Source organism: Pituophis catenifer, unplaced genomic scaffold (assembly GCF_029215685.1).
Source record: "Pituophis catenifer annectens isolate HBS135680 unplaced genomic scaffold, rPitCat1.0.hap2 SCAF_4, whole genome shotgun sequence".
Lineage (NCBI taxonomy): Eukaryota > Metazoa > Chordata > Lepidosauria > Squamata > Colubridae > Pituophis > Pituophis catenifer.
This window is the reverse complement of record NW_027256884.1, coordinates 24,632,936-24,645,796: the sequence shown is the minus strand read 5'-3', so window position 1 is coordinate 24,645,796 and position 12,861 is coordinate 24,632,936. Positions and strand designations below refer to the sequence as shown.

The following is a 12,861-nucleotide window of genomic DNA, read 5'->3' as shown; positions in this document are numbered from 1 at the left end:
TATTTAAATCATACAAAGACCTTATATAAACTTATTTTTATTATAATGCTACTTTCTTGCTTTTCCAACATCCAGGACGACCAAAATGTTGGAAGAAGTTGGCTTTGTTTTGATTCCTGGCACTTCCATGCAGCTCCTATCCTGGACTTTCTTGCTCTCTGCATCACTGCCAACTTTCATTTTTGTTGCTTTCAGGGTTTGGGAGATGAGGAGGAACAAGAGTCACTCAGGAAGGGAATTCCCAGGAGGCAGGATAAAAGAGGCATTCCACCAATGAGAACCATTATCAATCAGACTAGAGCAGGAAGGGACCTTGGCTGTCTTCTAGTCCAACCCCCTGCTCAAGCAGGAGACCCTATACCACTCCAGACAAGTGGCTGCCCATTTTTTTCTTAAAAACTTCCAGTGACGAAGCACCCACAACTTCTGAAGGCAAACTGTTTCACTGGTTAATTGTCCTCACTGTTAGGAAATTTCTCCTTAGTTCCAGGTTGCTTCTCTCCTTGATGAGTTTTCATCCATTGTTTCTTGTCTTGCCTTGTGGTACTTTTGAATATGAGTTGACCCCCCTCTTCTTTGTGGCAGCCCCTTAAATAATGAAATACCGCTATCATGTCCTCCCCTAGTCCTTCTTTTCTCTAGACTGGCCATAAACAATTTCTGCAACCATTCTTAATATGTTTTTGTCTCCAGGCCCTTAATCATCTTAGTTGCTTTTCTTTGCACAAAGTCTCAACATCTTTTTTGTAATGTGGCGACTAAAACTGGATGCTGTATTTCAGGTGTGGTCTTTTCTAAGGATTTATAAAGTGGTACTAATAGGAAACACTGCAAAACCTATTCAGTTTCCTCTGGTGTAACATCTGAGCTGAAAGTTAGAGCTGCACATCTGCTGAAAGTCCCTACCGAAAAACCCAACCACATCTGTTGATACAGCTGTTCTGTGAAAGGAGCCACCCAGTTTGAGAAAAGATTAGCAGATTTCCTTAATGGTAAAGAAGTTGACTGTGAGAATCCCAAGCTTTGTATTTTTGCACAAATGGTGAGTGCAGGAATATTAAGGATAATATCAGGTCATATGAACATTGCTTGGGGATCGGTTGAAGCAACATAGGAAGGATGCATTAAAATGCTTTTGCAGCACCTTAAGCTGAACACTTTCAGCATGCGTTTTTTAACCAGTCAAACCTGACCTCTGGCCTGCCCTTTGTGCTCATCTGTCATTGCTATCAAGCCTGCAAAAGAAGGTGATGATATGCCTCTGCTTTTGACTTCTGCCTCTACTTATGAAAAGCAAAATTGCCTTTTGCCTTGAGCATGCAGAAATAATTGCTCAAGGGGACGGGTGGATCAATGATCATACCAGATGCTATCTTACTTAGCGTTTCAGGGTATTTAATAACTTCAGTGTACTTCATAGATTGTGCCCTAGTAACCCTAAACGACCCTTCAATAAGCAAAAATTGAACTGAATTTGGGGACAAAGGGCATAAAAATAATAAGATTTTTTTTTTTTTAAAAAAAATGAAATTGTTTATTTTAAACCCAACTAAACAATAAGGTTCATCTAAACATTCTTCTAATCCAAAACAATTACTAAAGCTACATTTCTGGTCTCATAAAAATGATTAAAAGGCTCTGTTCCTTTCTTATTCTTCATTCTTTCCCTAAACATTTGGTATTTTTAATTCTAGGCACAAGTAAGCATATCTGGAAACCAGTATGTGTGTGCTCCATCTCTCCATCTTCTCATTACTGACATCTAAATGTACAATGTGGTTCTCTAGTAAAAAAAAAATCTGTCTGTGGAGGATCCTAAATTTCAACGAGTTTCATATTTTACAAAAAGATATGGGATAGAATTGGTCTTTAACGGTATAATGTGTATCAAGGCAATGAAGCTTTGTCACCAGGAGAAAAACAAGGAAGACATTCCTACTGCACTACAATTATAATTATATACTATAATACTATGACAAATAGTGTGGTGTAGTGGTTAGGCACCAGGCTAGAAACCAGGAGACCATGGGTTTTAGTCTTGCTGTAGGCACAAAGCCAGCTGGGTGAATTTGGGCCAGTCACTCACACTCTGTCCTTGGAAGAGAAAGGAAAGGGGAAACAACACTTGGCAAAAAAAATTGCAGGATTAGTCCAGGCAGTTTCCAGGCATTAACTCTGACCAGCAGGCACAAAAAAAATAAAATCCAATACTAAATCACATTATCTAAAAATATTACACAAAATAAAATGATACAATCAAATGGTACATTACATTGGACATTTTGGTGGTCTGATGAGACTTTCAATTTTTAGAGCAATGTGACAAATCTTCAGGGATACAGTTGATTGTTTCAATCAATACCCGAGACTGCCTTGATTTAAATCAACTAATTTGAAGGTGAGGGATTAAGAAACTACAGAGAGAAACTCCTCAGAAACAGAGACATTTATCTGCTCATGATACTTAATGGAACACAAGCTGCCTTATGTAAATCTAAAATTCCAATTTCAACCTTTGGAAAGTTTAAGGAAGAAAATATTTGTTTTGTGTTACAGGGTATTAATCCATATAATTGTGATATTGGGATTAAAACTGTGTTTCATAATGTGTTATTAAGATCTTGCTTAAGCTTAACTCTATCTGTTTTAACATGCTTTTATAACTAGTCCCAAGTTATTAAAAGCAGATCTTCAAAACTGATGGATCCATTTAAAAGCTGCAATTGTTATGTTTGATTCTGAAGATCCCTGACAATATTGGCTGTAATCAAAATGACTTAATTTATATTTCTTTTTACAGAAAGCAAAACATAGCAAGTTATTTTTCAGTTATAAATTATGTCTAGTATAAGTATAAATCTTAAAACAAGTTATGAAGAAAATTTACATCAAGTAGATAAAAGTTCATTTATAAAACAGTTAAAATACTTATAAAACTGCTGATGCTCAAGACACCAAGCCACTTTTAAAAATCATTCTGCAGATGGACAGTACATACGTTACGATTCTTAATAACAAAAAAATTCCTCCAAGCATCCATTTACACATAGGCATTTTTGTCGAAGTGCTTTGGAGGGATCTTGGATGCTTTAAAATCTGCCGAGTAGGCCTTGGTTCGAGAAGACATCACAGAACCTGGTTTGTTGTATGCATATACCATCCTGAAACATGAGAAAGTATTAGAGCTCATTTAAATATCAAGAAATATTACAAGGAAGATCTCATGGGGCTACTGTGTGCTTTAGGTTCTACTATAGACAGACATTTTGGGATACAAGGAGGGATGAGCACAGCCACTTTGCAGCTCATTTAAAGCAGCAGAATCAATTTCCAGGATCCCACAGCTGCCTTACAGTCCTGGAAAAAGATACGGCTGTTCGGATGAATTGCAGGGGCTGCATGTACTCATACCAGTGGGAGGTTTCTACTGGTTTGCTCCGGTTCGGGTGAACCGGTAGTGGCGGCAGGGGAGGCTCCACCCACCTGCCCATACATCATGGACGCTCTTGCGCATGCGCAGAAGGGCTGTGCGTGCATGCACTTCCGGTTCCAAGCCAGTAGCAAAGGTAAGAGGAACTCACTACTGACTCATACCTTAATCACAACAACGATATCATACCCATCTGTTTTGTTCAAGTTGGGAAAAAACTTTTCAGGCATTGCAGTTCAGGAGGCTACTTGTGGTCAAGTCTCAATATTCTTTTAAGTGCCCGTTTTAACAAGAATAATGGTAATACTTTTAAGTGACAGTCTAACAATAGTGTTAATACTTTGCTAATCCTTGAGAAAAGCTTTCTGTAACCAAAAGTACAGGGTGGAATGTTGAACAATTTTCAAAACCTCCAATGTAGGAATACTTACTAGCAAGGTAGAAACAGTTTTTCTCAGCCTGAACTAAAGGTTCTTTGCACAGCAGTCTTGAGCTTATAATTAAATATCTAGAAAAATATAGGTGTGTTCTGAAGAATATGCTCGTGTGAGTATCAGCGGGAAGCTAAAATTGCCTTTATGACCGTACCATGGAGGTCAATTGGTCAAAGCCCTACAGGGTCAAATGCTAAGAGCAAATGCTAACAGCATGACTTAATGGCCAAGCTGGGAAAGGCAGCTGCTACCTTATTATTGATGACACAATGAAGGATGGCCTGTGGAACATTCCCAAATGTCACAGAGCTTCCCCGGGCAGATACCGCTAATTGCTTCGCACTAAAAACTGGGAAAGGGACCCTGTTAGCAACAGTACTTATATACTGCTTCATATTGCTTTACAGCCCTCTCTAAGCAGTTTACACAGTCAGCATATTGCCCCCAACAATCTGGGTCCTCATTTTCCTGATCTCAGGAGGATGGAAGGCTGGAGCTGGTCAGAATCGAACTGCTGACAGCCTGCAATACTGCATTCTAACCACTGTGCCACCACGGCTCTGTTACCTGATGTTTAGAAACTACCACTTCATTTTCAGAAGGGAATAAAAGGATTTGTTTAGCAACTATTTCTTACCATTTCAGTCATGCTAGCAGCCTCTGATTTTCTTTTTATTTGACCAAGTACAGAACCACAAAATCAATGTTTGTTTTTTTCTCTCCGTGCCATTTATTGTAGCAAGCTGTCCTTAAAACAGCTTCAATTCAGGCATGGAGTTTAAATTTTTGAGATGTACTTGTTTGTCCAAAACAGCACAACCTGAGCTTGCTTACTCAGAAATTAATCCTATGTGATTTAGAGGATCCATTCCCAAATTAAGACTGGCGCTACACGTAGCTCATGCTGGAAAGTGTAGAATCTTTCATGAATTCTTATTACAACCCTACTTTTAGTCAACATTCTCAACATTTATGTCTTCTTCAAGATTCCAATTTTGACTCAATTCTTTCATATTTTGTGTACCGGGAAACTAAATTAATATACCTTATAATAGATAGATGAAAAGGAAAGAAAGGTTGGAAGGATAAGAAAGGGCTATTAGTGAATACTGCTGACTCAGTACTATTCTAGATAAAGGGAAATAGTTGGGAGGTAGTTTCACAAAGATCTATTTCTGTGAAAATAAAATGCCCAAGAAATTTAAACATAAGCCATGAATCATTCATGCATCTTAAAAGCACTGAAAATGCAACATGCATTCTTTTAAAGAGGAAGCACTAAGGCATCTTATGTGGCCTAAATTAACTATCAGCTTGTGCTACATGACTTCTAATTCTATGCTTAAATTTTATAGAGATGAGCAGTAACTAACAAGTTTTTTTCCCTAAAAGCAGAGGGTTTTTAACTTCCTCTTTTTTTTTCAATTAATCATTCTTAACTATTGACTAGGGTTATTTCTGAAATATTTGATGATTGGATTAGTGCTTCTTATCTTCTTACAATTTATTAACTAAAAATCTACTAATATTAATTTTAACAAAAGCAGTCGTCTGTACCGTGGAGTTGGTTTGTTTTCAACAATGGAGAAGCAGAATATGCTGCCACCAATTATGCAAAGCGATGCTCCAGCCCAACCAATGAATAAAGCGGCTCCCAGTTCATACCTGCAGATAGGTGATAATTCATGTTTAATAAATAGTTTCATCGACAAATCAGTTTTATTTACTTGATGCAAAGGGTTTATAAGGCTAAATTAAGGCATTCATTGTATTAACAAAAATTTAAATAATTTTTGCTCTTTCCACTGCAATCCTCACCCTCCCAAAATCAGAAAGCTTGGCAAACATTGCTCCTGTCTAAAACAAGCCATTTGAATTATGGCTTGTTTTAGGGCATTGAAGGTTTAATTCCCTTTTCACTTCTCCAATTCTCCAAGAATTGGAGAAGTTACTGTCTTGCTTTCCAGTGTATATCTTAAGTATTTACAAGGAAAGAAGTAATAAATTGTCTGCAATAAAAAAAATATGAGTGCTTTGTTGCATATACTGTAATTCAGCAATAACAATCATTTGAGTAATTATAACAGAATAATCCTTTACTTCTTGCTGGGTCACAAAGAGAGCATTTCTACTAAATATATTGTGAGCAAGAATTAGTATAGAATTAGATCATTTGCTGTAAATGTTTCAGTTTTGGTTGCAATAACTAGAAAGATGAAAAAAGATCCTAGAATATAGGTAATCAGCTATCGGTTGATTTAACTTCATAAACAGCAAAAGATTTTAACTTTTGTTAGTTTCTTTTAGCTATATTGTACTGAAATATATTTTTCAAAGCTGTCTAAGACAGCTCAAGCCTATGGACCTTGTAATCTTCCACTCTAACATCAATGAAATACTAATGGAGTTCAAAAGGCAGCAGTTGTTTTATTTCATTATAGCCAGTTTAAATTTTATTTTGGGCAGGTTAATTCCTCTGAACCAGGCAGATAGACCAAAGCAGCAAATAAAACACCTATCTCAGTGGTTTTTTTTTCAACTGGACTTACTTTTGTGCAATAAATGTGGGGTCAAAGAACTCAGATGTGATTCGGTGAGCATAGAGGGAGCAACCAGTCAATGCACTCAGTCCTAAAAAAAATGCATCAAGTGCAGAACAGATTAATATCTGGAAATGCTTCGATACACATCCACCAGAATCTACAATCGACAGCAATTTTCCCACTTAATTTGATCTGCCTAGAAAAACTCAAGCTTTGATCATTTCATATTTACCTGAAATAATAAAGATCACTCCAGCAAAACAAGCAATTTTAGCTTTAGCTTGGTCTGAGCCTCCAACCTTTGTACACTTCATCCCGATCAGGGCAAACACAGAGCCAAAAAACCCAAGGCAGACAGCAGCAATCATGAGTCCTCTGCATGCTTGGATGTAACCTGAAAATGCAAGAAGAAATTGAGTGATGCCCATATTCAAAGGGTTTTAAGTACAGTATAAGTCACCTGGGTAATAAGACATTTTCTTATCTCTTCTAATTAGATCCTCTTATGCAAATCTCCACTCTTTCTTCACAGTTTTTTGCAATAATTAATAAATAATAAATTTAATAAAAAATTCACATGGCGGTACCTAACATAGTGGGAAAGGACACAGGGTAATGTAAACATGGACACACCAGGTTGTACTAGAAATAAAAATGCTCCCAACTTTATTGATAGCACCCTATAAAGATAGCTATTGGTTCAGGGATCTTAGTAACATCCAGTGTGTCAGGGCTACCACAAAGAAGAGGGGGGTCAACCTATTTTCCAAAGCTCTAGAAGGCCAGACAAGAAACAATGGATGGAAACTCATCAAGGAGAGAAGCAATCTAGAATTAAGGAGAAATTTCCTAATGGTGAATCAGTGGATTGGCTTGCCTTCAGAAGTTGTGGGCTTCTTAAGGCTTTTAAGAAGAGACTGAACAGCCATTTGTCTGAAATGGTATAAGGGTCTCCTGCTGCAGGGGGTTGGACTAGAAGACATCCAAGGTCCCTTCCAACTCTGTTATTCTATGTTCTAAAATATAGGTGGTTAATTCACAGCTTGATGTGATATTGCAAGATCAGCCAGTATTATTGATTTAATGCTTGGTGTTTTGTACAAATGCAACCAATATAAATTACAGTAATCAAAATACAAACAATTGAAAGAATCACAGTGTTTCCATATTCTCTTCTGTTGACATGTTCCTACTGCTTTTCTGCTGTTTCCTACTCAAAAGTTCAATTTATCTTTTGATATTCTATATCAGGGGTCTCCAACTTTGGCAACTTGAAGACTTGTGGACTTCAACTCCCAGAATTCCTCAGCCAGCTTTGCTTTGTTGGCTGAGGAATTCTGGGAGTTGAAGTCCACAAGTCTTAAAGTCGCCAAGGTTGGAGACCCCTGTTCTATATCACACTGACAGCACAGATCAAACCAAAAGAAAAAGCCATTTTTCTCCCTGTTCCTCACTTAAAAAATGGATCTGCTCAAAGCAGACTTGGCCACAAGAAAGATGGCATTTTTTTAGATGGTGGGATAATTTTCCAACCAATACTCTGTACTATTCTTATTGCTAATCTGGGAAGTAGGAGAGGGATTTGTGAATGTTAGCTGTGACCAAAATGCCCAATTTTCCCTGATAACTTCATTTGCCCCATAATTTTAAATGAACTTTCACCAGTTCATTCATTTACTTCATCATTGTAGATTATCAGCAGCTGTTGTCAGTAACTAAGCAAATTTATCTATGATCAGTTTTGGGCTGCACCCATACTGATGATAACATACAATTTAGATTAAATTTCATTCAGGGTTCAACAGGCATCTCCTGCTCAGGCATAAGGGCAGATGGAACAAACCTCCAGGTCCCAGGGTTATGTCAGACCTGCCTCAGCTAGGTCCCTAGGAAAGAAAGACCCTCGATTCCATCTGATAGGTTCTTTTACTAAGGATTAGTGGGTTGGAGCAAAAGCAAGGCTAGATCTTGGATTCCCATGCAAAGCATTACAGATTTTCTCCTTCTCCCCAGCCCTCCCCCCGACTCCCCTCCTTGTTTTTGTCCAATGGTGCTTAGGGACCAGCTCTGATGTTTGGTGCATATTCTTTTCCCAGGCTCGGTGTCCTTGAAGTCTGGAATAGGTCTGTTCTCACAACTCTGGTTTCCATTAAGCTTGTCACACACACACACCCTTGCTCATCTCTACTCTCCACATGCCAATTGCCTCTTTTCTCCCCCACCCCCAACAATTTATGACAGGATGCCAGAACAGCACGAAGCTGAAGATGGCAGATCTGTCTGGTTATGTAATGCAAATAGGACATGCCTTCTATATTTTTACCACATTCCGACATGATATAAAGACTACTATAGATACTTTGTAAAAGTTACCTGGGCAAACCCAAATATAGGTTACTGTTACGGTGAACAGAAATCTCAAAATTATCTCTCAGCTGTTATCTAACTGCCAAGTTACACCATCAAATCACTATTATGCAACAGGACAACTAATTTGGATATATTACTCTTTGGATATATTGTACATCAAGAGGATAAAACATTTCTCTCTATAATTTGAGTCTGATCTATGACTGTACTAAATTTTTGTTGTTATTATTGTTATGACCTTCTCCCTTATAACGCTGAAAGCATTTGCCTGATAAAGTGAAACCTTCACTTCATTGTTTTGACTTGTGCTGCAGCTGTTAAAAACCTGGGGTGGTAAGGTCTCTCAGATATTTTCTTCCAAAAATATAATAATTAAAATAAGTGATGTTCAGAAACTCCTGCACACATTCAAGGTATAAAAAGGAGGCTACAGGCCATGTCAACTGTACCCTGTGATTGTGGTAATTGGTGCAAAAGAAGAAGGTTAACGAGGACAGACCCATTCTTGAGAGAAAAATCTATGTGTGTAAATACTGCAAACAGAAACACTTCATACAGCAGGCTTCAAATGGAATATCAATGGGGGCAGCCTAGGTTAGAGCTGCACAGTCTGAGACTACCACTGCAGATTGCTCCAATGGTCTTGAGTATAGCCTTGAGGATCAAAATATGATGGATACAGGAAATTGTTAAATCTATAACTGAAGAGTGGACCTTAACTGTACTTAATTTTAATACATAAATGAAATTAAATCAACTTTAGTTTTTATCCAACTTCCATCCAATACTTTATATCATGCAGTTCTGACACATCCCTTACAGTCACCTCCGCATCCTTGCCTGAAAAGGCTGCCTAGAGAAATGCATTCCCATTCCCATTTTCCCACCAATAAATATGAGTGTTGTTTTGTATAAAGATCTGCGTTTTGACATCCAAATCAACAAGTCAAAACTGTCCAAGTAATGACATACCAATATTAGAAAATTTGCTAGTGACACTTTTTTCTAGCACTAATCTTCTCTCATTTATCATATTTATATTAAATTCTTATAGAAGGAACAAAACTAATTTTTTTAAAGATTGGGTTTTTTTCCTTGAGACAGTGCCATTGCAGACAAAAAACACATTTCAGAACAAATTTCCCATTATTTAAATTTTTATAGGTTTATATTTTATTAAGGATTATATACTGAGGCACGGTCTTTTAAACAGGACGTTAGTTAACTGTAAATGCACATGCCTAATTTCAAGCATTAATGTAGGCCTGGAGCGCATTCTTACTTTTTTATGCTTTTCTAAATAAGGAATAACACAGGAAATAACATTACACCTGATGGAACACTGGACATGGTTGTTAAGCTAAATTCCGCAAGAAGTGAAAAGTTACCTACATCTAGTTTTTATTACTAAAAATGGATATTTAGTGTAAAAATTTTCCTCAGCCCGTTTTCTTGGGGGGGGGGGGTGTCTTTCTTTCTTTGTAACTTTTTTTTGTGCTACTTATATAGATCAAAATTAGCCACGGAAGTCATTATTTTCCAACACATTCAATTTATTGGCATTGTTAGTAGCTGATTAAGACATTATATGTGCTGGAGCATGAAGTTATTTTCCCACAGGTGCTTTCAAGGTAATTTATAGCTATATCTCCTGGGCAAAATGGTAAAGATTTACCCCAACCACAACAAAATGGCTGCCATCCATCATTTACACGCCAGCATGTGATTTTTCACAAAAAACAGCGTAAGGAGTAAAGAAGAAAGGACATAATTAGTTCTCACAAGCAAAACATACCAGATTCACATGGTGAAAAGAATGTATAGAATGGTCATCTAATCCAACTCATAGGGCACACTGAACAATTAACTAACAATATGGACTGGATTCACATTATATTACACTAAAAGGTGATTGAGTATTTTGTGGTTCAGTGTGGTTCAGTATACAATAACTGCAGCCCCTATGTCAAGGCAGGATTGATCTGAAGCCAGTTCATTTCAAATGGACCAAAAAGACAGGAAAGAAGGAAGGAAGATGCCCATATGAACGAGAGGTGGATTTCAGCAGGTTCTGACCAGTTCTGGAGAACTGGTAGCGGAAATTTTGACTGGTTGGAGAACCGTTAAATATCACCTCTGACTGGCCCCGCCACCATCTATTATCTGCCTCCCAAGTCCCAGCTGATCGGGAGGAAATGGAGATTTTGCAGTAATCTTCCCTGGAGTGGGGAGGGAATGGAGATTTTACAGTATCCTTTCCCTGCCACGCCCACCAAGCCACGCCCACCAAGCCACACCCATAGAACCAGTACCTACTGAGGATATAACAACCAACCACGGTGCTTCTAATTGCTATCTCACTGCCATACCAGTAGAAGAACCAAGTGTGTACCTATGTAGGTTATATGCATTTATATGTACCATGTATGATACATATGTATTTCAGGCTACCCAATCCGGGCTGCAAAAATTCAAATGCAATCAATAAGTCATGAATCCCAGCCCACCTTGAATGCCTCGTTTCCCTTGACAGTTAGTAGCTCAGATTTTGTAGTGAGCTTTAAGCTTGCAGTAAAATCTTTATACTCATTTGAACTGCCTGAATCTCCTGATTTTTGGCGCTTGGCATCAGACTTGCTACAGACAAAAAAGAAATATGGTGATGAGAGAAAGTTTTATTTCTCCTTCCCGAAATAAAATGATCACTGGCTCTCCAGAAAGATTCTAAAGCAAAACTGAAGTTAATTTTGCCAGCTTGGAAGTAGAAGTAATATAGCTTTCTTTAACAATAAATGACAATAAAAAGAAGAGAAGGAAGCTGGCACCCTTTGGTGGAGTGGCCAAAAAGATGGGCACCCAACCCCCCAAACAAGACATTCCTTCAGTTTATACAGGTAAACAGATCCATAAGAGAACTTGGAATCTTCTTTTATCTTTCTATTTATTAAGAAACTCAATATGAGCTATGCAGTTATTACATGCTATACTCACCAATTTTGTAAAACACACCCAGAAAGATAAAGTTACAGGTTTTTACAAACAGAAGAATCAAAATAATAAGTAGTTTATTACTAATGCTTTGTCTATTTTGATATTATTATGAATAAACAAAATCTATCTATGATGATTGATTAAGTTTCATATAATAGTGAGCAAAACAAAACAAAAATAAAACTCTAACATTAAAATTTAACCAATGTAACTACAGTAATAGTCTTGTAGCATTAAACTGATTTTATCATACCTATTTTAAGCAAGCTGTTATGACTGAAGAATTTTTTGACAGATTTCTGAGGAATAACCTGCTAACAAAAAGAGCTTATTCTCAACTAAAGGACAGCATGACTGCTGTTAATATGAGTGGAGGATATTAGTCTAGAGCCGTGATGGCGAACCTATGGCACGGGTGCCACAGGTGGGCACGCGAGTGTTGCCCTAGCTCAGCTCCAGTGCGCATGCGCGCACCGGCCAACTGATTTTCAGGCCTTCCGGTCCCACCGGAAGTCGGGAAACTGGCTGTTTCTGGCCTCCAGAAGGCGTCTGGGAGGATGGGGAAGGCTGTTTTTGCCCTCCTCAGGTTCCTAGAAAGCCTCTGGAGCCTGGGGAGGGGGGGAAACAGGCCTACCGGGCCCACCGTTCCATCGTGTGCCAAAAGCAGGGGGAAGTGGGGGGGGTCACGTGCGCATGCGTGGGAGGGTGGGGCGCATTGAATTATGGATGTGGGCACCCGCACCCGCGACCCCCCATGCTCCCCCCGCTTTTGGCACGTGACGGCAAAAAGTTTAGCCATCACTGGTCTAGAGCAAATTCCTTAATGGATTAATTATGCTAAATTGATAAAAAAACTATTCATTTACCCAGGACTTTGAGGATGCTTGCTATTTCTTCAGGTTTCTTTAGGTATTTTCTATTGCCCTTCAGTTAACAGAATTTTTTTTATATGGAAGTGAAACAGAATAAAATACTGGTATACAAAATGAAAATATAAAAACAGTACTAGATTCATAAAACATTATTTAGAGCAACTGGAAAGTTAAATACTTGAATTAATTAAAACCCTTACAAATAAATGGGATGATACCAA

General features: G+C 38.0%; 1 protein-coding gene across 2 annotated transcripts in view; it reads right to left on the bottom strand.

The window, feature by feature from the left end:
* Window positions 1-3,040: 3,040 nt before the first annotated feature.
* The window catches only part of CLDN10 (claudin 10), a 56,568-nt gene continuing 46,747 nt past the window's right edge, over window positions 3,041-12,861 (bottom strand). For both annotated transcript variants that reach the window (XM_070943357.1, XM_070943356.1), the window contains exons 2-5: window positions 6,640-6,801; window positions 6,414-6,495; window positions 5,422-5,529; window positions 3,041-3,161 (exon numbers count right to left, since the gene is read on the bottom strand). In XM_070943357.1, the coding sequence (XP_070799458.1) occupies window positions 3,041-3,161; window positions 5,422-5,529; window positions 6,414-6,495; window positions 6,640-6,801 (473 nt within the window). The remainder of the gene's footprint in view (window positions 3,162-5,421; window positions 5,530-6,413; window positions 6,496-6,639; window positions 6,802-12,861) is intronic.